The sequence below is a fragment of the Solea senegalensis genome, linkage group LG9, assembly GCF_019176455.1.
Source record: "Solea senegalensis isolate Sse05_10M linkage group LG9, IFAPA_SoseM_1, whole genome shotgun sequence".
Classification (NCBI taxonomy): Eukaryota; Metazoa; Chordata; class Actinopteri; order Pleuronectiformes; family Soleidae; genus Solea; species Solea senegalensis.
This window is the reverse complement of record NC_058029.1, coordinates 11,281,808-11,306,395: the sequence shown is the minus strand read 5'-3', so window position 1 is coordinate 11,306,395 and position 24,588 is coordinate 11,281,808. Positions and strand designations below refer to the sequence as shown.

Below are 24,588 nucleotides of genomic sequence, written 5' to 3'. Positions count from 1 at the left end.
TGCTTTCATTGTGATAGCATTGTGGCCATAACGCCTGAGCTAAGAAACAGCGGCAGCTTTCTGGATCTGTGATCAAAAACAACTGAACATTCAGGTTTACATTGCGTCGCTTTTTTGACCGCCTACTGTGTCGACGCACCAGCTGTTGGGGCATCTCAACATTTTCTGAAGCTCGTTAAAAAGCGGGCCGGCGTGGAAAATGACATCAATGCGAGCACTTAGCGGACCCGTGACTTTATTTGTCATGGATCTGGAAGTTGCTCTTAGCTCAAAAGCTGTGGAGGAGGAGGAGGTAAGTGGGAGGAGGGCATACAGTCCAGTACATCGGGCCAGTGTGCGTCGAAGGCACATTTCTCTTCCAATTTAGCAGAAAATATGTTGGACTTGCCTACGACTCCTTTACAGCTGGAAATGGTCAGGTTTTAGGATCTACATTTTTTCCCCCAGTTTACTTTAACAGATCATACCGTAAAGCACATGTTTATAATTTAGGGCCGTCCCGCTGCATATAATGGTTTTGCAGCACGAGACTGAGCAAACACGTTTGCTGGTGTCAGACATGTTGGATCGGCCAGCGCGCTCCGGCAAGTCCACAATGATCCACCGGGCAAAGCGGGCAGTGCGGAGAATTGAACCCTCACTTAAAAGGCTGGTGGTTTATGTCGCGCCGAATGGGTAAAACAGGCAGCCTCGGTTCACACAGGCAACTGGAATATGGGAGCCAATTTAAAGCTACACTTTTTAGTGCACAATAAAACGCAAGCGCGGGGTAATTTACTTTGGTGTGACTCAACGGGAGTCGCATGCAGGTGAGAAAACGTAATTTGACTCATTGGACGACCACATAAAACAAGGGGAATGTGACCGAAGCAACAGTTTGACAGCTTTCTTTCTGGCAGGTAGATGAAATGATTGAGGCCGCGCCGATGGAACCTGCACAGTGTGCATACTTACTGTATGGTCACTGGGATAAATATGGACATCTTTTACCCATTTCTCCAGCTCAACTCATCACAGTTGTCATCCCTGCACTTCCCCCCCGAGTCTAAATGAAGGGCCTGGGTTAGTTCACTTCCTTATTAATATTTTTATGACGTATTATAGCTTAAATCCCATGTCCTCGGTCATATCCCACATCTCCAGAGACCTCGTAATTCCCGTTTTTTAGGAAAATCTGAAATAAAAAGGTGACCTCGCTGACCAGATCTCACGGTGCGCTGTCGTCTTTTCACACTGTCCGCCACACTGATGCACACTTTGACCATCGACTGTAGCAGACGTTTGACCGCCGCGGAAAGTCCTATGGTCACTTAAGGAAGAAAACCAAGAGAATGACCTTGATGTGGTGGCCAAGTAATAGCTGCGCCTCTTCACTGTGGCTTGTGGCCCCATAAACCGTTTTACAGTCCAGCCTCTGACATTGGAAACAACAAAAGTGTCAACATTATTTATAAAATTGCACTTGCACAACGCAAACGTCTAATCAGCTGAACGTTTGTTCCAGTGTGGGGGGAGAGTCCGTCGGAAAAGGGTTTTGGACACTTAAAAATAACTGAGTGGGTCAGCATTTTATTTTTGGTGTTTTTAATGGCACAGCTGTGAAGTGGTTGCACCAACGTATAGTGCAGATTGCAGCACTTCATGAGAATATAACGACTGGAATATCACAAACTAAGTGAGGATTTTTCCTCTTCTTCCTCCACGCACGCAACACGGCTAAAACAATACATGTCAAGTATTGCCTCTCGCTTTTTTAAGAGAGCGTTCACCCTGACGCTTCCTTCTGAGTGGCACAGATCATCCGTCTTTCAGTCACGACGTGTTTATTTTCACTTCATATGCTTCGGTTGGCCAGTGCTAGTGTAAACAGGACTTTTATTTTGAATACCCTCCGGCATGGAAGCACCAGGGGAGATAAACAATGACACATGAGGATGGACTTCGTCTTGTACTGAGCAGGCAATAAAGGATGAGTATGTGGTTTGGGTTTCTTGCCAGCTCTTGTTCACCTCCTGCTCTCGCTCGCCTCTGTTCGTACTATCAAAGAATTGCGAAACACCACCATAAATTTCACATCTTTAACATCTCTCTGGGACTCATAACACACCTTCGCCATCGTTCCACATATTCAAGACGAGCTTGAACGCACGTCATGTGTTTTAGCAGTAAGAAGTAAAAGTACGGAGACCTGTAGATTCCAAGCAATGTGGCAAACACGGACCTTGAACATACAATTATGACATTTGTACTGTTTCTAAAGACTGGACTGTAATAAATCATTTTATGGCTTTAAGTCCAGGGATGACATGATACACGCCACATTTGGACATTATTTGCTCAATGATCCAGTAGGTGTTTGCAATTTCGAACCTGTGTTCGCTGCCGTTCGTGGGGTTTTTAAAAATGTATTTACTTTAAGAGGACAAAAGACAAAACCATGGAGGTTGGATACTTTTATATGTCCTCATTTGTCGTAAAGACCGGGCGTCTAAATGTCAATTTAAAACACATTTACATAAAGTTCATGAATAAAAAGACATGGAAGCAAGATACGCCTGCAGTGTGAAAGTTAGTCCATGACATGTACTCTAACATCTCGGTATATCTAACACCGTGTTATTTTCATACAGGTTTATGACAGTAACTAATCAAATTACAGCCTACGGAGGAAGTGCAAGCATTTCAAAGTGAGAAACGAGCCCCGAGAGAAAGGGAAAGGGTGGGAACTTTGAATTGTTCAATATTTACGCTCCCCTCAAATCCAGTCAAGCTGTGGGAGAAATGTGTTTTCCCCTCAGAACAGAGAGAGAAGACGAAGCGGGGGAACGAGAACGAGGGAAAGGTGGAGTGGCTGTGATTAGACCACATGTTGGTAATTTATCACACATAAACCTCACACCTAATTTTCACACCTGTAGCTCAATGTGCTACAACTCTAATAATTCACTCATCCACACACACACACACAGAGACAAGCTGCTAAGTGGGAGCTTGGCCAAGGGACGAGGACATGGCAGGCAAGAATCAGCAACATGGAAAGGCATGCTCGGCATTTTTGCGCCGCAAGAAGTATTGCTGCATCTCTCTGTCTCTCTCTAAAAAGCAGAGTTAGATGTGGACGTTTGAATATTTTCACACTTTGCAGAAAGCCCTTCATACAGCCTTCATACTCCAGCTTCAGATAGAAGGCACTCGCCTTCTGTGATAATCAGACCGAGAACCGCGAGTAAAATATTAAACGCTCACACAAATAACAGTGTTTTACGACTCCCCGTCACTGACAGCGCGAGAAGTGGCCAAATCATTCACTTAATTTAATTTAGAAATAGTTGCGTGGACCATTAAATGAGTGGGAGTGAGGTTACACGGTATGTTAAAATAAGTTAAACAATAGCATTAAAGTGATAGGAAATGAAATGCAATGTCCACACTCAAATAATTCATTTCAAAAAATATCACTAAGGCCCCATATGTCAGACTTTCCTGAGCTTTGAGCTACGCTTGCTGATGAAAACTGTGTATGTTATTAAGTGGCCTAAACAGTGCACACGAGAGGTGAAGAAGAGAGTGCACGCAGGGTGCAGGGGCTGCGAGACGAGGGTCAGGGGCGAAGTGTGGCAAAAGGACGGCAGCAAAAGTGAAAGGAAAAGTCTACATGACAGAAGTGAGCCCTGCTGTGATGTATGGCGTGGAGACAGCGGGAGGAGGCAGAGCTGAAGACGCTGAGATTTTCGTTGGCCGTGACCACGACGGACAACGAAATGTTAGGAAATGAAAGTAAGAGAGGCCAGGTCGAGACGATCCGGTCACGTGCAGAGCAGGGATAGTGATTATGTTGGACAAAGGATGATGAAGATGGAGCTGCAGGACAGGAGGAAAAGAGGAAGACCACAGAAAAGGTTCATGGATGTTAAGGAGGAGGACATGGGGGACAGTTGGTGTAAGAGAAGAGGACAGAAAGTAGAACAAGCGTTTGTAGTTTGTGCTACACAAGTACAAAAGTAAAATAAGGAAGCATCAAAAATAAAAGGTATCCTTTATGAGTTCAGTATGTTTAGTATTAGTGGCAGACTTAAGTTATTATTATTTAATGAGTCGGACAGGTTTATGTAATTGTATACATTTTTGAAAGTGGGAAAGTGTATTAAAGTTGAAACATTATACATAACTGGTGTGTATAATTGGTATATTTTAGTAGATATAGGGCAAAAAGGATTGGCTCAACATATCAGCCATCTGCATCATATATTGGCCATGGGCTGCCCGGATTTCTAAAGATCAGCATCAGCCATTAATCGGTCGACCTCCATTTAGTATGCATATTACTACTGTGATATTCTCATACACAAACCTCAGAGAGGCATGACGTGAACGTCTGCCACAAAGTTTCACCTCATTAACCCTTTTGCAAGAGACAACGTCACACTGCTCCTCGCCTGCAGAGGCCAGCAGGGAGATCTGAGGTGATCGCCAGGGTCAAAAGTGGAGTGCACCACAGGGGACAGTTGGCAAAGACCTGGTCTCACTTTCACACATGGTGCCTGCCACAAAAAAACACTGCTCAACATCAAAAGCTTTATCCCACCCCACCCCACCGCAGGCTGGATCCAATATCTACATCATGTCTTCCATGAGGAGAGGAGACATCGTTGCTTGTTTTCTCACCAAAATAAAGTCTGTCGTGTACTTGATAAAGGACCAACCATTGTGGTGGTTAGAGGGTTCAGTGTTAGACACTGCCGTCATGTTGACGCAGCTGTCTTCGAGTGTGGCCATGTCTCGATCAATAACTTAGCGGCTACTGAGGCACGCACAAAAAAAACACTTGAAAAAAGAGGTTTATCTGAAGTGTTTCTGCAGGTCTGTGAAAGACCAGATGAGAGCAGCCACCTCCACCCTCGCAGGTGTTTGGACTCACGCTCTCATACCACCACAGTCCTGTACCTGAATGGCTGGCATGGCCTGAGCGTCTTAACAGGTCTGACACTCGGCCCTCAGCAGAACACGACTCTCTACGGTGCCCTTTGAAAGAAAACCTGAAATAAATGTTTTCATGAAGTACGGGGGATACGGCCAGAATGGAGCACATGAAGTCAAATCTACCCGTGTGACACAAAGTTAATTTCCTCTCTGTTGATGTTGATGACAACATGACGCTCCAGTGCGGTGAAATGTAATCTGTTGCCGCAGAGAAATGAGCCCTGATATGAAGCTGAGCTAGTGTCTCACAGAGGTGTTAGATGTTGTGATAAAAATGACAAAGTTTTGGATGAAGAAATAGGGAATTACGTCCAAAAGATATCTGGGTGGCACAAGGTTGCAACAGAGCCAGATGCGTGGAGTATAATGTACCTGTCCTGTGTCTACACGCCGCCGTGTTTACGGCAACAAATGAGCAGCAAATTGGGTTGTCATGTCATGTATTGGCTGCTGTTACGACAATGCCTCGAGGTGCAGGATGTGCCAAAGGGCCAACGCCATAACTCAATCACAGGAGTTTTTCTCCCTCTCTAAACAGTTAAGAGAAAAAAACGAGATGTTCTCTTATTCTTCTAAAAATAACTTTCAAACTTTTAAACACATGAATATGCATGTGAGTTTCACGGGCGATGCTGATGATAACCAGCCCCGCACTGTCCATTACATGTCACTACTGTCCATTACTGCACCAAGGCAGTACCATCTCTAAAGCCATTAGCCGGTAAACATGTAAACTACATGTGACCCCTGTCTACAGATACCTATTAGTTATGACTCCTGCTGGTGACAGCTGTTTACACAGCTAAAGCCGCTGCTCCCGAGTCCTGGCCCCAGTCCAAATAAAATAATATCCAGTTAAGGAGAAGTCAGCCAAGATGTAATACAAGTGCATAACATGAGGGGAAGAAAGAGGAAAAGGAATCTGAGAAATGTTAATGGACTTCTTTTTTTCTTTCTTTCTTCTTTTTTAATCTTTATACTTTTCTGTCTCTACCGCAGTCTTCTTTCATTGTCTGGGTCCTGAAACAAGCTGAGTGAGAAAACCCTGATGGGCGAAGAAAAGTCAAAAGGAGCCACCACAATTGATGTGCTCGCTGACAAAGTGCAACGTAAAAATGTGCTGCGTTCAAAATCATAACACGGCTTACAAATTTGCCCCACAAAGAGCCATTTTTCTCTCTCTCTCTCTCCCTCTCCCTCTCCCTCTCCCGTGTGTGGGTGTGTGTCCTGAGCCAGTGTGGCATGTCGCTGGGGCAAACACACACAAAACATACATGGGCTTAAGTCAACACAGACAACAACAAGACAAACAAAAACAAAAAAAAAAGTCACAACCACAGAACAGGCACAGGGCTGGGCCCGTTCTTGGTGGAGGTTGGGCTCGGGGGGGAGGAGCGTCTTGGCTCGGAAGAGCAAAATTACAGCTCATATGCATTCGGTGACAGGTGAAGAGAAGCACAAGCTGGGCTGACAGGTGGCAAAAGTTCAAACTGTGACCTGGGAGGAGTGAAAATGTTTTAATTACGACTACCAAGACTTTCCACAGTACTTCTTGTGAATACACTTAAGATTGGAGCCTACAGTTTCAATCAAACCTTCCATTCATAATCGAAACCAGTCGTAGCCAACACTGGGCAGAGGCAACTCACACCTGGAACAGGTCATTAGCCTATCATATTATGGCCTGAAATAAATGAATTGAGTAAAAAGCTACTAAGGCAAAGACGCTTCAGAAATCTCCGTACATGGGTGACGCATTAACCATAAAATCCTGGTTCACAAGAGTTTCAGTCCCTATATTCAGTGACCCTAAACAGATGTGTCCTGCGTCTGTTTTTCCCCCGGCTCATTTGTTCATGCCTTTCCCGTAATTTGTCACGTGTCTACCGACTATGTCACGTATGGAACCCGACTGCGACAGTCATGGAAGCAAACTGTAATCTGAATTTGGACTGACAAGACGTTGGACCCACCCACAAAAGGCTGATTGTGAAAGGCGTCAGCGTTGTCGCTATTTCGTCTGGATGTTCTCAAACTATGACAATAAAAGCCAAGCCCCTTTGGATCAATTTGTAGCAACAAAACACCAACAGTCCTAAACTTAAAGCAGCAGCAATCAATACGTAGATATTACCAACGGGTCGAATGTCTGCTTTATGTGCTAATGCCAGAGCTGTTTTTATTACAGGACACAGCAGTATCAGAAATCATCTGTGCCCGTGTTTCCATCATGGTACAGTTCAGTTTGGTACAGTACGGTAGGTTTAGAACAGTAAAGCCCCCGGGCAGGCTTGTGTTTCACCTGAGAATAGTACCTTTGCTTAGTAGGCGGGGTTTGATGGCACAACGGACAACAATGGAAGACATCTACCACTCCTTGCATGGTTTGTGGTTGTTTGGCTCAACAACAAGACATCAAGATATCTAGCTCCATCCATACCGTACCATTACCCAAAGGAAGGGCACAGAAAAATGGAACAACTGGGGCCAGTTATTTTGGTACTATTCCTAATGGAAACACATTAAAATACATGCCATACTGAACCGAATCGTTCCACTCGGTAGAAACATGCCTTAAGAAACTTAAAAACAATTTGGACATGCATCTGCAGCTATTTTCTTAGTTTCCAAAACTACCGCTAACAAAAAACAACAATGGTGAAAAGTAAAAGCAATGATGAGGTGAAACTAAAACTGAGAGTGAGTGTTTCACAGTTGATGGTCGAGTCGTGGCCAATCAGAACCAATCAGGAAGCAAATGTGGGGAAACTGTGTCATCATTTCCCAAAGGTCACCCTTTTCCGCCTGTCCAGACTTAAACGCAGCAGAGATTTTAAACAAAAACAGGGTCAGAATTTTCAAAAACATTTGAAAACTGTGAAAATGTGGACGGCAGGTGTATCCAGGGCAGAATGGATGCATATTTAAATGAAAACTAACAGTTAAGAGTGTCAAAAACAACAACTGGGATTCTCAACATCGTATCCATCTTATGATATAACAGCAGAGCTATTAGAGAATGACAATCATGGTACCTGAATAGCTCTAGTGGGATAGTGGGATGCAAAGTTTTATGTTCTACAAGATTGATCGACCATCTTATTGTGATGGTCTGATAACAATCTGATGCAGGTTGCTCTATTGCTCTGTGCTTCCCTTTTCCCAGCACTGTCATCCTCTTTGATCCTTCGCTCTTCTGTCCATATAAATCTACAGGGGATGACCCTCCGAGACCTCTTTACATCTGAAATGCAAGCTATGTCGCCTCCCTACACCCCCAAAACAAGCCTCCACCCCTCACTCCACAGTGGGTGTCAAGGAGACAATGAGCTCAGCATCGAGGCCCAGTAATGACTCCCAGCCTTCATCCTGATTAAAAACACACAGGGTGCTTCTGCACTCCGCAGGCAGCCATGAGGCCTGACTTTTTTGTCACACTGCAAGGCCTGAGACTTCAGAGAGAGAAGCCCAAGACGGCCTCAGCACCGCTCCATGTCGAACACAACAAAAGGAATCTTGTGTAAGCTCTTGTCCCAACTAGTCCAAGTCTAATACCACAGGCAAGTCTTCATTTAGTCTAAGGGTGCCCAACTGCCAACATTAACCCAAACCATAACACAGAAACAGAGGCTGGGTACAGTCCTGGACCTGGAAGTGTCAACAGTGGGGCTAATATAACCTGCCATTTGCACGCCTTATAAACGGCGTCGCAGTTTACCTTTTTTACAGCATCATAAGTAAACTGGCAAACAACGCGGGTGCCCTCTGTTTTTATTAAGTGTTCAATTACTGAAGAACATCCATGCAGCAGGTTCGCTGGAATCCAAGATAGACACAGACGCGGTAATTGTGCAGTCGGTAGGTGACAGTGGGGGCTGCTGCACCTTTACCTCTCCATGTCAATACTTAGGTCTCCAAATTACAGGAGAGCTCTGCAGAGAGGCGCTTTATTGCATCTGACCAGCTTACTTCCTCCCAATACCAAGCACATCGCATGCTGAGGTTTATCTTGATGTGGTGTGTAAGCATAATTAGAGGTCCCATAAAAACAGCGAGAGGGGGTGAAAAAAGGACTCCATCTGTCGAGCGTTAGGGGGTGAGCACTGGGGTAGCGATCTGAGCCCCACTCCTGCCTGCTTTGTCGAACGCCAGACATTCGAACAGGCCCCGATACAAACAGCCTTAAAGCGCTGTGTGTGTGTGTGTGTGTTTGTTTCTGCACATGCCAGTGTATTTTCTCAAGGGGCCTCCTTTAGTTTCAGATTTCCAGGCCTTGCAGATCGATGCAAAGTAGGTACTGGTCGGGCACGCACAAGGGAAAAACACACTGACAAGGCAAACAAGAGCAGATACAGAGTGTTGCTGGTTTAAGAAACATTAGACATCAGAGATTCCTTTTTCAAACGCTCTTGGATGACTCCATCCCTACAGCACATTTTTGGAAAGGTGGGAATCAAATTTGCTTTTTGTTGCACACCACAACGTTATCTGACATTTGGGGAAATTCTATTAATTAGATGACACGATAACACTTAACACACATCTGTGTGTTAAATGTGTGGCTGGAGCCAGAAGCCAAGTAGCGCAGGTTTTAGCATACAGACTGTAAACAGAGAGGGGCCTCGCCGCGAGGTGTCCGACGGAAACAAAATCCGTCTTTCAGCACCTCTGCGGCTCATGCATTAACACATTATACCTGTATAAGCCATTTAAACCCCCGAAGAGTGAAAACAACAATTTACTGCGTTACCGAGGGTTGTAAGTTATTTCTTGGCCCGTGGAGCAGTAACTTTGTTTGGTCTCTACTCGTCGCCCATCAAATGCTCCGAGCCAGAGAGTCATAAAAAATAATGTTTCATGTTTACGCTGTGATTTTTGACAGATTACACAAACGAGCTAAAATGTATTAATTAGTGAGCTTTAGAGGTGCTGTTATGGGGCCAACTTCAGCTGTTTCCAGTCTTCGCGCCAAGCTACGCTAACGGCTGCTGGCTGCACATGAGACTGGACTCGACCTCCTCGTTTAACTCCCGAATAAAACGGCAGCAGAATAACTTGACTTTCGCAACGGAGCCTATTTTTAGGTAAAGTGTGATTTTTTTTTTTTGTTGCTTTCACTCTGTGAACAACAAAAAGGGGAAATTGGTCATTTTTAACAATTCCCCCATAATCACAGCTCCCAAGAGGAAAGAAGGAAAAAAGAAAACACAATGGATGCCTATTGTGCCCATGTCATTGAACTCTTTTAGAGGTGTGTGTAAGTAATGTGAGCGGTAAGTCTGGATGTGTACTTCAGTGTACGCCTGAGGGGCTCAATCTCCGGCTCTGGGCAGCTCTCCTACCTATGAAGCTGCTGCATGAGTCATTTCTTTTTTTTTAAAAATGCTCCTTTTGTGTTGTTGGTTTATGTGTGGCACTTAGCAATGATTCCCGCATTAGATTTTCTTTTTACGGCCCAATAAACTTGAGAGCATCGGACCAAATTGGCCAGTCATATTTAGTAGCTTTATAAGGAAACGTATTAAGGTGTAATTGCTTCGGGGGGTTGGGGGGGAGGGGGTGGGGTGTGCAACTGAGAGAGAATAGGTGAGGGTAACAAAATCAGCCTCCAGCTCTGGAGGGGGACACTGCCGTTTTGTCTGCAGCTTGGGAGTTTCCGATCACCATGAGGAAATGTGGCGCGCATTATAAGATTTTATAAAATACGTTTTTTGTTTTTTTTTCACATTTCCGGATAAAAATGAACATTTACTGTGTGGTTAAAAAAAAAGAAAGAAAAGTGGCCTGAAATAAGAACATCTGTTTGGCATTTTTGCTTTGCCAGCATATGGGATCCTCTGATGACAATGATTGAGGGAGGAAGAGAAGATACCCACGAGTATTTGTGCTTGAAAGAAAAAGGAGGGGCCAAGTCTGAATATTGTTTTCCCTGTGATGGATGGAGGTGTGTGCCGAAGTGTTACAGAACGCTTCACATCCATTCCAAACAACCAAAGAGCTGACAGATGAGAATCAATCGCCCCAGCCATCGTCTCATTCACAAACCTACTGCAGAAAAGTAAGATATCAGATCATTTGTCCACTAAAATTGATTAATTTCGATAGGATTATATAAAGATACATACATACAAGGGCAAAACAAAGAAAAAGTGAAACGGATCATCCGCACTTCGTCATATACGTAGTGCCCAAAAGAATCTCCCCGTGTCCTTCTCACCAGTAAAGAGTTCATGCCACTGCATGTTTTTTCTTTCTGCTGGGGTTTATCGGCAGTGTAGCATGGCATGAGTGCACTGAGGAGCCTTTCACCAGCTTCATCTGATACTGCTGTGACTCGGAGCAGGAGCTGCGTTGCGGGCCAGGATCGACATGCATGGGTTAGTAGGTCAAACAAGGAGCTAGTCTTTCGGCTGAGTTTGAGGGCTAGGTCAGACTAATGTGATTTATCAATACTGCACATAAGTGAATCATTGTATGTAATGGCCATTATAATCCCCTGGACAGATGGAGGATGTTATTGGTTGAAGCACTGGGGGTGGGTGAAGCTGGAGGGGAGGAGTACACGCTGCCCTGACTTGATGTCTTGATTAGAGCATCAGAGACAAGGACCTGTAGGGTGTCCTTATATATTCCTACACTCACTCACAGAGTGTGTGTGAGAGAGGGAGAGAGTGATTTACACTTATCGAAGCTTGGCTGATGGAGCGTGGGAGAGAAAAGACAAAGCTGTGTTCCTTGATGCCAGGTCTCAGGCTCAGGTCAAGACTCGGCTCGCTGTAATCCCTCTCAGGTGATGCTGTTCACATTCAGCCACTTCCAGCTGATCTGCTTAAATATGCCTTCCTCATCCCCTAAAAAACCCCCCACCTCTCATAAACTAGGACAACCTCTGAGGAGAGGAGAGCTTTGGTTATACAAAAAAAAAACAGTTTAATGAACCATTTCGAGAAAAAAAAAAACCACTCACAGCCCATATCAAAATATGATTATTCTACCTTCAAATTGGCAGAAGGGAGGAGAGGAGAGTCCTCTGCTGCTCTGAGAGTGATGGATTTGGTGCATGATGTGAATTAAAGAAACTCTACAAGTAATGTGGAAGAGAAAAGGGTCAGGATTGGGGAAGGGTTAAAATTACCTGGATTAGAGTGGCAGATCATGTGAGAAAACTTTGCTCGCAGACAATTCACCTTAAGAGCAGTTTTCAATTTTTTTCCAAACAGTGGCAGAGCCGGTTACAAAGCAGCCACTTGGAACGCTCCCTCCCGTCCCAGTCAGGCACTTAATCAACATATTATATTGCTCTGAGGTACCGGGTTCCAACATTAACACTTACACCTACAAACCTGGGACTTAGTATGAGCTTTCAGCACACACAGGCCTGATTTACAGGGCTGAGAAAAAGATGTCATTTTGTTTTGAATCACTTATCTGCGTCCAAAGATGCTTGACTGTATTATTTATGCAGCCAAACGCTAGACTTGACTTCAAAGTCATTTAAAATAATTCTTTTTTTTTTTTTTGCCATATTGTTAACAAACCAAAACCAATTCACGCACACTGTGTTGAAAGATGGGGCATTTGTAGCCACAAATGATGACTGTTGGCTGTATTTTCTCTGTACTTTGGCATCAAACGCTCACGTCACACACCCTTGTTGCACACTGTCACTGTACAAAAAAAATGTAATGCATTTTTGACCTCACTGCCTCCACCCTGGTTTCAGCTAATCATTTTTGTCCTTCAAAAAAAACCAGAAAAACATCTGAGAGTGGGGTTGAGTAACAGATTACACAGCTGAATGTGATGTGAAGCATGCTGTGGCCTGCTGGGAATTCAAATTTGGCATTTCTGTGCAGACACGGAAGGGTTAACGGTATCATATGGCAACTTTTCACCAGTCTCAAGTGCCATTACCTATTCATTACCTGTTTAAACATCGTAGGGCCTCACTGTGTGTCTCCGTTCCTTCAAGCAGCATTGCTATACTCCAGCCTGTTTTTATGTAGTCAGCAGGTGGCATCATTAGCCAGAGAATAAAAAATGAAATGTAATACCCTTGTGTCTAACTATGATATCATAGCAGGGCTCATTGGCATCATGTCCCTGTTTCTAGTGGGCAGGATTGGGGGTAAGGAGGTGTAAATTTAATATGTTTTGCCATCTGTTTTACGTGAATAAAGTGTGTACGTACAATTACTGCAGCCCAATGGTAGGTTGGGTCGTGCCATGCAGTGTGTGAGCAAGACAAGATCAGCCCTGAAACCACACAAAGATCCCAATCTCGACCGTGCTCGCACATTTCAGTGGGCTCGAGTCATTCGCAATGGCTGTTTTTCTCCTTGACATCCCCTAATTATAATGGCAGCTCTATCCCTGACACCTCACTCTGTCGTGCGGCTACGTGCGCACAGTATATCAAGGGCAAAAACCTTTCCTCTTATTCCTTTTTTCTTCACGTGTATGTAAGAATGAAAAAAAGACGTTTGTTGAATTATGCAGGATGTGTTTTGTTAAGCATAAAATAGTTGTGCCTGGGGAGCGGCGTGCGGCCAAATTGAGTTTTGAACGTGTCTGGGTCTCAACACTCCTGAATGGTTTGGATAGCTCCCCCGTGCGTGCCAGACAGGCTGTATATAAAGCTGTCACAAGAACCTTGAGGGCTAGAAAAATATTCGAGCATTTCTGGGCCGATTGGACAAAGATCTCTTACACATGCTCCTTTCAATATAATCGCGATACACAGAAGGAAGGAAGCAAATACAGAAAACTTGGCCAGTTGCCACTGCTTGCTGGAATGGCACTTTTGACGCAAAGTGCTCTTCTCCCCTAAACACAGACACACGCACACACACTTTAGTCTTTCAGAATGACCATAAAGCCAGAGCTACAACCTGTACATATTTGCATGGGATTCATTTGACAAGTGTAACATCCTTCCCGAGGGCGGGAGGTAACAATGTGTAGTTTATAGTGCTTGGCCTAAAGCTGATCTTGAGGTCAAATGTGTAAGTTAACCTCTTGATCTCATCCCCACTGGTTACCACCCCTCTCTACCTCCCTCCCTCTCTCTCTCTCTTCCCCTCTCTCACACAGACATGCACACTACATAAATAAACAGACCCCTGAGGGCGAATGAAAGGGCTGTGATTTGCTGCTTGACCATCCAAAATACCCTCCTCTGTTTTCTCTAATAAAAGATTGATCATAGCCAGGAAAACTGCATTCCACCTCCTGCACACTATCTGGGAGATCACGCAGTCCACAGGGAGAGAAACGCACGGAGGAGCTGAAAAACGTGTGTGTGCCAGTGCCCCGCAGTGATTGCCTGATTATTTGCAGATGGGCAGTGGAGGGCTTGCAGTGCGGAGGTTCCCCCCTTGGCACGCAGCGCATATGATTAAATCTGTGATTGCCTTCAAATTTACAAGACCCCCCTCTCTTTCCTCTCTCTTTCCTCGCTCTCTCTCTCTCTCTCTCCCCTGACTCTAAACGAGTTTCTACACTGTACTTCACACTGACCGAGTGTTGGCTCGGGCCAAAGGTCCGTTACACGGTCTTCTCTCATCTGCTCTCGCTCTCACCCTGAGGTTCTTGGCGACGTGTTATGTCACAGGTCTGAGGAGGAGTCGGCGGGGGCCACTTTCCTAATCCCACTGTCTCCTCATTCATTCAGAGGAGAGAGAAGTATTTACAAAGGGGCTGATCCCCTCCTCAACTCCCTTCGCCTCCGCTGAGCGATTGTTATGCGGGCTTCCTACCAACTGTTCAAAGTCGTTATGAGATCAATTAAAACCAGCTTAAGGGGCTGGAGTGGAGATGTGCAATTCATAAGTCAGGGAATGGGATTCCGTAACAATTCATTAAATAACTCCTACAATACGAGCCTCCCACTCCTTCTATTACCCGCTGCTCTTGTCCCGCAGCGGCAGATTTTTTTACTAGTTTCACATGTAAATTATATTGTTGGGGCCACAGCGTCTGGAAGTGGCGCTTTAGAGACTGTCGACGCAACTTGTTTTAATATTAATCTTGGTCAGCCACGCGCGTGGCCAATTTTGCGCACATTTTACGCATTAGCTACCGGCTCCGCATCGTTACATAATGTGGAAAATGTTCTCGGGGAAGTTAATAAGTCACACCAGATGTTGAAAGATTAAATTGTGGCTCTGATTTAAAACGTCCCAGCCAAGACGGTCCCCGAATAAGTGTCTCTGAGGACAGGTCTCACCTGTGTGATTTCATTATCAATCACTGGTTTTATTTGGACTTTTTTCCGCGCGCACTGCATGTGCTCAACTTCTGAATGCATGTAAACATGTGCGTATTCGAGGAGAGGCGGCTGAAGAAACTGTGTTTAGGAGCGTTCCGTTGCCTCCCGTGACCCACACAAACTCTCTGGACCCATCTGCTTGGATTCTGCTGTTCGACCTGTCGGCTGTGCGCGCGCGCTGTGTGTGTGTGTGTGTGTGTGTTACCTCTTTTGTTTCTCCTCCAGCGTTGCGACGGCGCCTGACAGTTGCTGTACTCCATACAGTTCAATACTATCAGGGCAAATGAGAAGAGTCGAAACTGCATCTGGACGGCGATCTGTTGTCCGGACTCCAGTAAAAAGGTGCCAGCAGCAGCTGCGGGGCTTGGAATGAATTCTCAGAGTTTGTAATGTCCTCCCCCCAGTTTCCTTAGACGCTCCTCAAATATGTCAAACATCAGACGAGATGCGACATGGTATCACGTCGCCGATCGGGATCATTTTATGGGGCGCGCTGATCCTCTACTCACTCAAAAGTGTCTGTTTGGGTTTGGCGCTGCGGGGAGAATGACAAAGGAGGTTACTGTGATAACAGTGTAACGAAATCAACACCTTTCTAAACAGTGATGCGTAAAGGTGATATCAGGGGGGGTTAGAAGAAGAAGAAGAAGAAGAAGAAGGGAAAAGACGCGTCTGTGTGTTAATGTGTTGGAACAATCGTGGAAGCAAAAGGCAATAACGCGTACTGCTCTAACGCCCCCCTCCAAAAAAAGAGCGCAGCCGTGCGTAATAGTAGCCAAAAACGCTCCGTCAGAGTGATAACGTGTTGGTGTAGCCTCTACCTTGCATCAGATGAAGTGTGGGCTAATTCCGCTCCAGTCCACTTTAGGTTCCCTCTGAGTGCAAGTGTGGCTCGGGAACATGCAGCATCCCTTTTTGTGTGAGAAACTTGTGTCCCCCACGAGAGCACAGAGGTCGAGGAGGAGGAAAAAAAAAAAGGTGGTGGTGGTGGTGGTGGTGGCTGTAGAGGGGGATTTCCTTTCCTTGTCTCTGCAAACGCTTTTAGATTCCGTTTACCTGCGTCTCCTTCACTCAAGACTCTTCCCAGTCGCGTCCTGTAGCGCAGCAAAAACAAAACTCACATGTGTTGCACTCTTAAAAAGCGGAAAACCAGGACCGGTGAGTGGAGCGCGACTCTGCGTGTTGCGCGCTGCTGAGGTTGCGCGGCGACCGACTCCAAACTGGTCCTGATGCTTGCTGCCCTTTTCCTCATATAGCGCCCGCGCCGCCGTCACGTGTGGACATTTCCAGTTTTGTGTTTTCCTCCTATTTAAGATGTTGAAGATGACATTTCGCCCCACACCACACACACACACACACACACATACATACACACCCTCCCCCGCGCGCATACACCCTCGCCGGTACGAGGTTGCCTCTGGGTCCTAGTGAGCTGGATATATTCAGCAGGAAAAGTTTTTATAATTTCAGCCGGCAAAAGTTAATACTTTAAACCTCATGTTCTTCATAATGGAACAGTCTAATAATACGTTCTTATGGATGCAGTGATCTGTATTCAAACTTTCTCATTTTGGAAGTCAAAAGTAAGCTGAGCAACTGCAATACAGACAATCTAGTTACTATCTCAGTTTTTATTCCACTGACGATGGCCTTACTGAATAATTAGAGGTTCGCCAAAAAGCAATTATCTGCATAATGTGCGTAATGAGGTGGGCCCGCAAGTCAACCATCTCGTCACGCCTCTTTGATTCCCCCCCTCCTCCTCCTCCTCATCCTGTGAAATCAATGATAATCGTTGGGAGAAGCTGTAATTGTGGAACATGAATAAATCATCCAGTTATTTCTGAGTTTGTTCTGGGGTTGTTGTTTGGGTTTTTTTTTTGGTTTTTTTCCCATTTCTTTTTTACACTCGCTGACCCATGCGACAAGTCGTGGCACGTGTGAGGTGGTCAGCGCACAAGTTTCTCCTCACGGTCACAAATGAGTCGAACAAATGAGGCTGGCAGCAGTCCACTGCCCTGTGACATTCAAACGCTGGCTGCAGGCATACTGTGGGGGAGAATTAGAGAAACATATAGATTAAATATTATGGTAATAATAATAATCTGAGATGACATGACACAGCAGCATGAATAACACATGGGGTCCAGAAAAACACTCACTTCTAAGAGTCTCTTGTACCAGTCTGTCACCTTCAGCCACATTATATTGACTGTTAAAACACAAGATTGTGAATGCTCTACCCCCTTCAGCCACTAGGTGTGGCACTTAATCTTTTATTTATTTCTGGAAAATAATTCTAATGTCAAAGCAGTTTGTTGTTTTAGTCAAATGTAACCGAGAACCACCTATAACATGACTATTATATACATATCACAACAGATTTAAGCGTTTCCTGTGTCAAATAAGATCCTCACTATTTTAACCTCCGGTATACGGTTGACCTCAGATCACACAGAATCACACAGACCTCCCGTGTTTGAGTAGCAAAAGTTCATTTCAAAGCTGCTTTTATACTTTAAATACAGAGGAAACCAGTGAAAAGGAGATTTCAGCCCCCAGACACTAAAACACACACATTCATTTCACCAAAACACACACACACACACACACAACTGAAGTTTCCATTTCATCAGTGGAACTGATCTTGAAATTACATATATACTGTATATATTTGGAGAGGAGGTGGGGACTAAGGGGGTTTAAAACAAAAAAAAAGGAATTATGGACGTTTTCTTGCCAAAACTCGTAGTGACCTTTGTCCTGACTTTGTTTATTTATTTATCCATCCAGAGAGCAGTGACAGGGATCGTGGTCAGGACGGCTGTTGGCCACAGGCTGTGCCGTTGGTTTGGATTTGTCTCTAAAACAACATCTTAAAGTGCACGGTTAAGGTGAATGTGATAATTTAGGCCCCAGGCACTTTTATGTTCATGATGTGTCATGGGGAAGGAGGCCGGTAAACCAATCACTTAATTCTCTCCTTCTCTCCCTCCTTTCCTCATTGCAGTGCAAAGAAGCAAGGGTGGCGGTGGTGAAGGGGTGGGGGGTGACGTCAGCATTCGGATGGTCTGGCGCTGGGCCCTCAATGCCATAACAGCAATGAGGGGAGTGTTATACACACTGTTCATCAGAGCTCCAGACAGGATGGTCTTCAGCGTGGGCTGCTGTCACAGTTTACTATAAAGGCAGAAGACAAAAAAGCCCAGATTGGTCATTTGACTGCATGGTCAGAATCTCCAAAATGTCAAGGACAGGATGAGTGAGGCACACGGAGAAAGTTCAGGTTATACTTAGCAACTTTCCATGTTCGCGGCTCCAAACGGAAAGAGGAGAAACTTCACCCTCCAGAATTGATCTAACATGACTTTTACAAACAAAGATGAAACATTATTGGCCAAATTAACACACACAATTTCATAGAGTCAATTTCAAGGTGCACTTAGTTTTTCTGGAACATGAATCACAAAACATGTTGTAAATCATGCAAAAAAAAAAACCCAAAAACTTCATTTAACTTATTAAAAACATGTCCACACATCTTTTGAATGTGACATGGTGAAACTCTCAGCCCTCAGCACGCTTCAAATGTGACTTTAAAAAAGTTTGTTTACAAAGAACACAGGCTGTGGTCAAGGTTGGATCCACCACAGTAACAACCGACTCCAGGATTTCAAAGTGGGAAGAAACATGTCAAAACATTCATAAAAACGACTATAACTTACGATACCAACAGATGAGAGATGCTGAAATTAAAAAGGTATTTGCTCCTATAACAGGTTCTGAAAACATATTTTCTAAACCAGCCTCTGAAATAAATCATTGGGTCACAGGATGAACATAAACGTCGCCACCAAAACAAAAGCTGTGCTAAGGACTTTTGTTTTGTTTTGTTTCTGTGCTTGTCTCACTGCTTTGACAGATGTCAAACGCTTCGCTAACCTCTACACAAATAGGTTTCAAAATTAAATCTTATCACTATCACTACTTTCCACTACTGGCCTCCTTTTATTTTGAAAGGTCTGAAGTCGAGTTTAATTGTGGGAGGGAAAACACAGACAGTTGGAAGTGATGATGCTGGCAGTGATTTTCTCTTCCTGATTAGTTCACGACTCCACGTTGGTAAAACTGTTCCAAACTCATTGTCACTCGTCAGTTTTCCACAATATTGTATGTTTGGCAACTTGTAACAAACCAGAACAGACAAAAAAGCTTCCTGTTTACATTAAGTACTAAACATAAACAGTCATGTTACAGGGGCTTTTAGGAGATAATTCCTAATACAGATTTAAAACACTTGTCTGAAGAGAAGTGCAGATTATTAGTGAGGAGCTAGCCTTCGGGATTTTGCAGTACGTGAGCATATTATTTAATATGCAGGACAGATTAGTGGAGTTATAGACTCCATAGAGTTAATACTATTAATCAATATTATTTGTGGATCTTACCTCTGATATCTTAGCTCTTAGAAATTTTGCCTTGAGTATTAAATGTTAAAAAGGCAAATTAAAGTTCTTAATCCAAGTTTCCTTGGCCTCAAAGGTCCTTAAACTTAATCCTAGTTGTAAAGCATGTACCTTGTACCGTTTACTGAGCTCAAAGTAGGCAGACAAACCTGCACAGTGACAAACATCGAGATCATTAGTTTGTACGCATCACAAACACAGGAGTGAATTTAGCAGCAAGTAAAACTGCACTAGTTTAATCCATTTCTGTCTTGCAGTAAGTTGCGAGTAAAGCGGCTAAATGTGTATTCTAAAAGTATATTCAAGAAAAGAAAAACAATAAAATAAACATTACAGTATACACCAAGCAGCCACATTAATAAAAGAGGTGATTAGCTTTTATGTTTTGGCAGAGCACTCAAGTGTTCGGCTGTGCCCTGATAAAAAAAATAAGAGTCCATTTAATTTCAGCGATGTCATTTAAAACCTTTAGTGTCCTTTCAATAATTTTCTACGGCTTAATGGCTCGAAGAAGTTAAAACACACTGATCGGCCACAACTTTAACACCAGTTAACTGTTTATAGCCATGGCCGATCAGTGTACGTTCAAAAATGGACTGAGACACAATATGGAGAAAATCCAAGTGTCCACATACAAATGCTACTCAGATCTTTGTTTTTTCCTCATGTGTCATGGAGCTTTTTCGAGCATGAAAAAGGTCGGCTAACGTACAGCGGCCAGTGACTTTCTCTCCCACAGGGGAAAAAAAACTGATCCCGTGGAGGCTGAAATGCCTCGTTTGCATAACGGTTTATTTTTTTTCCCCCCGTAAGCGTCTCTGTAAAGTGTCTCTAAGCAGTTAACCAGTCACAGAACAGACAACCAGTTCACCAGTCAGAGCAGATCAGGTTTTCTAGGAGGCAGGCCAAGAATTAAAACTGAACGTTTCAGACAGACTGTGAAAATGAATAATTTGACCATTTAAAGCATGTAAACCTAGACACCCAAATAAAAATTACGAACCTGTAAATGGCCAAAACTTCAAGAGAAGGAAAATTCCTCTCTTTACTCGGTCCAATTCCATCTCAGAATAACCGTGTCATAGTTGTCAAGCACATTAGGAGATGAAGCATTCTTTGCATTTTCGTGTTTTTCTTAGCCTAAAAAAGCAGGTGCATTTGTACAAAAAAACAAAACATCTAAAATGACATGCAAGGAAAAAGATTAAAGACATGAGGGAAAGAGGGTCTGTTTGTGACCAACTGCGATAAAGGAGGGAGGGCGAGTCGGATGACTGAGTTATGAGAAGGTCGAAAGCTCAGAAAAGCGGGGGTGGGGTGGGACATTAAAAAGATTGTGTCCGTCTGGCTAATGGTTCTTTATGGGTCCCTCATGTCCTCAGATGGGCAGGATGACTGGCAGAGAGTGTGACCACTAGTAACTCTACATCACCTCCGTTTGCCCCCTTCAGCGGACGTCCCACTCAGCTAGACTGCCCGCCACGGTGAAGCGAACCACTAAAAACACCATAAAACCAACAGACTAAACAGCCATTCATCATTACAGCACACACATGAGCCGCATCTCACACACACACACACACACACACACACACAGCAGTCTTAACTGTCCCACTCAGTGACTCAATGCACACATTAAAACTTCATCAAGTTTATCAGCAATATAAAAAAAGTCTCACCACTCAAACCTCAATCGCCATTTGTGATGTGCAGAAATAAGGCAATCAAGGGTGAAAATGGTTTTCTTGGTCAATTTTATTGAACTGATGATGACTCAAACCAAGTACAGAGCCTTTTGAGAGACAAGTGTGGAGGAAAAAAAAGATGTGTGGATTCATCTCTGCTGTGTCTCTAAAATCCAGACTCCTGACCGGCCCAGCTTGGTGTCTGAAAGAAGCGCATGAAGGAAAAAGTAAAGTTAGACCATCGGTGGACGACTGAAACAAATCAAAACTAAATTTTGTTGTTGAGTTTTGGGATATGTGGAAAAAAGTATGATACACATGCAAGCAGTTAAGCGCTGATGTTTTCCTTGTCAGGAGTGTGTAATGTGTGTGTTCTGCTGGTGAGCGCTGGGTGGCTGTGAGAGCTGACAGGGACTCTAAGCAGCCGGCCCAGATGGTAGGCAGTAAATGTTCTCTATATGTAAGTGATTTGTAGCCTTGAGGACAGCAGGATGTAGTGGTGCTCTGTAAGTTGTTTGCAGCCTCTTTTGTCTAATTACAAATACTCCTTAATGGGGGAAACCTTTGCTTTTTTTTCACAGGACAGGGTTATGGCAGCTCTCCTGCAAATATTCAAACAATGGGATGGGGAGTAATTGGGCACATCAAAACAGCCACTCAAGAGCAGCACAATTAAAGAGTGAATATTTAACATGTCTGTTTCAACTCCGTGACCTTGGTGCCGTCAGGTGCTGGGTGAGTGAACCAACTCATCAATCCTGTCTGACAGACCTGCATGTCTTTGTGGACTGCAGAGCGGTGTGAAGCAACCACTCGCGGCACCCGCTGAGAATATGTGTGTGATTATGACAGTCTGTGTAGTTGAGGCACTTGAGCAGTCTAAATGCCACTAAAACGCACAAAGTCAACATCAAAAACAAACTTAAATGGGATGACTGGACCCTGAACCAGACATCTGCAGCAGGTCCTAAGTGCAGGGAACACCAGGGTTTGAGTAATGTTCACCAAAAGCCACTGTGAGGGTCCACCTTATTTTAGTTGCTGAGCTGAGTCACTGAGCTCAGGCCTCATTTTATGGTTGTTTGGAATCTACCTTGTCATTAGGCCTTTGAAGAGCAATGGAGTGATGAAAGCCTTAGCTCTGTTAAACTTGCTCTTACTGGCTTATTTCGTGTAAAGAGAGCTTTTGTTGATGGTTGTTCATCAACATTCTTTAGCCTTGTTCTTCTGAGCTGATCATTTGAGATGCTTTGAACTGCCCCCGTGTTCATGTTGACCTTCTCACAATTTGATGGGAAAATTTCAGGACGGTTGTCTTCAGCAAAAAAAAAAATAGCAGTTTTTTGTGTATGTACAGTATGTGTGTTTCTCACCTCAGTCCTGTTGCTGTTGGCCTGCTTCTTCTCAATGTTCATTGTCAACATTTGGCTGCGGAATGACAGGCTCTTGGTCTTCTCGATCACCTGCTGGTATGGAGATACGGCGTTGTTCCCCATGACAACGTGACCCTGTAAATAAGGAGAAAAATTGACGCACACAAGTAGGCAAATCGGATTTGGTCTTGCAGACACACCATCCTACGCACACACACCCATTAGGGTTTGCATATGGTCCCATTCTCATATCCAGATAATTCCATATCATTCTGAAGGACTGGGCTATGATTTGCTTGATTACAGAGAACTGTTGTGATGTGTAAGCCAACGCATGCAGGTTAAACATGAAGCCTCACAACAGGGACGTATCAAGGGTGAGATCTTGCGGTTGCATATTTGTCTTTGCAAAATCAGGATACATACAGAACAGGACTTTTTTTTATTCTCCACATGACATATAGTAGACGTTTTTAGAGGGGTTATGTAACAAAAACAACCACCACTGTACTGCTAAAGTTTAGTTAAAAAGCCAACTGAGTAAGAGGGGAAAAAAAAAGTTCTTACCAGTTTGGAGTCTATCTTGGCATCCAGCCTGGCGTTGCGAATGAGGTTCACAATCCATCTCTCAGCTTCCTCAGGTGACATGTTAAGTTTGTCTGCCAGCATGCTGTTGAGAAAACGGACACACATTGCGCAATCACGTTAAGACACATGGGGCTTGAACTTAGGCCTGGGTGTAAGGCAACAGAAAAGTAGTGTGGTCCGTCATAGTGGTGTGCAGATAAGAAGAATGAATTAAAAGCACTGTCAATGTCTGTCACTTAATGAGCTTACTTACTTGTAGAAGGTGCGTCCTTATGAGTTAGGGGATGTTGATAATCCTGCCTACACCAGCATAGGGTCAAATTGACATTGGTTGCCCAATATTTAAATTATGATCTATGAAAAACCAAACAGTGCTCTGTCTGAGACGTAGGTCTGTTGTTTTGTCAGTACTGCTGTTATGCCATCTCGTCATGCCCATCACAAACTCAAGCTCAGATGCACTCTCAGGAGAGATGATGGCAGTCCACAAGCACAACGGTAGACCACAGTAAGTAGTTGTTTGTAGCGATAATTAAATAATAATCCATCGGTTATAAAGACAGTTTGTTATTTTTGCCCCGGTCAGGCACTGTTGTCAGCTCAGTGGACAGTTTGGCTTGCTGGTGGCATCTGATGGCAACCCAGCTCGCTTCAAATTAGCTAGTGAAAAAAGATTTCTCTCAACTGTGTAAATGTATGATTTAATTCTGCTCATTTTTGACTGTTTCATAAAAGCAGTTGAGTCTCTCTCTCTCTTTCTCTCTTCTCCTACACAAGCAGCATGATAGCTTATTTTTATAATACATTTTGGGACGCATTCTGCCACACTGACTGGGCTTTTTTATTCAACACCCATGTGTTTTAACAAACATTTAGCCTGTTATCAAGAAAACCGAGCTTTGACCATGCGACAGAGAAACTCAGTACAACTCGTGTGTATTACTACAACTACAGTTACTGCAGCAGTATCAATAGTTTGATACATTTTTGCACAGCCTGGTGAGAGCATTAAGCTTTTTAAAAGTGCAACCGAATGCAGCTACTTTATCAAAAGTAACTACTGATAATGCTACTCAACTTTCTCAGACTTGCTACAACATGTGGCTTACCTTTGGAAGAAATGACTAGTCCTGGAGTAAAACTAGTCTTCCGTAAACTGTGACTTCACTTAATCTGGGCTGCTGTCTGGAAGCAATGTATAGGCTATATAAAATGTGTAATGGCAC

At 44.0% G+C, this 24,588-nt stretch overlaps 2 protein-coding genes across 2 annotated transcripts in view; both read right to left on the bottom strand.

The window, feature by feature from the left end:
- The window catches only part of rspo2 (R-spondin 2), a 55,120-nt gene extending 38,581 nt beyond the window's left edge, over positions 1-16,539 (bottom strand). Inside the window, exons 1-2 of the mRNA XM_044033362.1 lie at positions 16,072-16,539; positions 15,456-15,785 (exon numbers count right to left, since the gene is read on the bottom strand). Coding sequence (XP_043889297.1) covers positions 15,456-15,555 — 100 coding nt within the window. The 5' untranslated portion in view covers positions 15,556-15,785; positions 16,072-16,539. The remainder of the gene's footprint in view (positions 1-15,455; positions 15,786-16,071) is intronic.
- Positions 16,540-21,453: 4,914 nt separating this feature from the next.
- LOC122774642 (eukaryotic translation initiation factor 3 subunit E-A-like) overlaps positions 21,454-24,588 on the bottom strand; it is a 28,074-nt gene continuing 24,939 nt past the window's right edge. The window contains exons 11-13 of the mRNA XM_044034099.1: positions 23,342-23,444; positions 22,775-22,909; positions 21,454-21,603 (exon numbers count right to left, since the gene is read on the bottom strand). Of these exons, the coding sequence (XP_043890034.1) occupies positions 21,568-21,603; positions 22,775-22,909; positions 23,342-23,444 (274 nt within the window). The 3' untranslated portion in view covers positions 21,454-21,567. The remainder of the gene's footprint in view (positions 21,604-22,774; positions 22,910-23,341; positions 23,445-24,588) is intronic.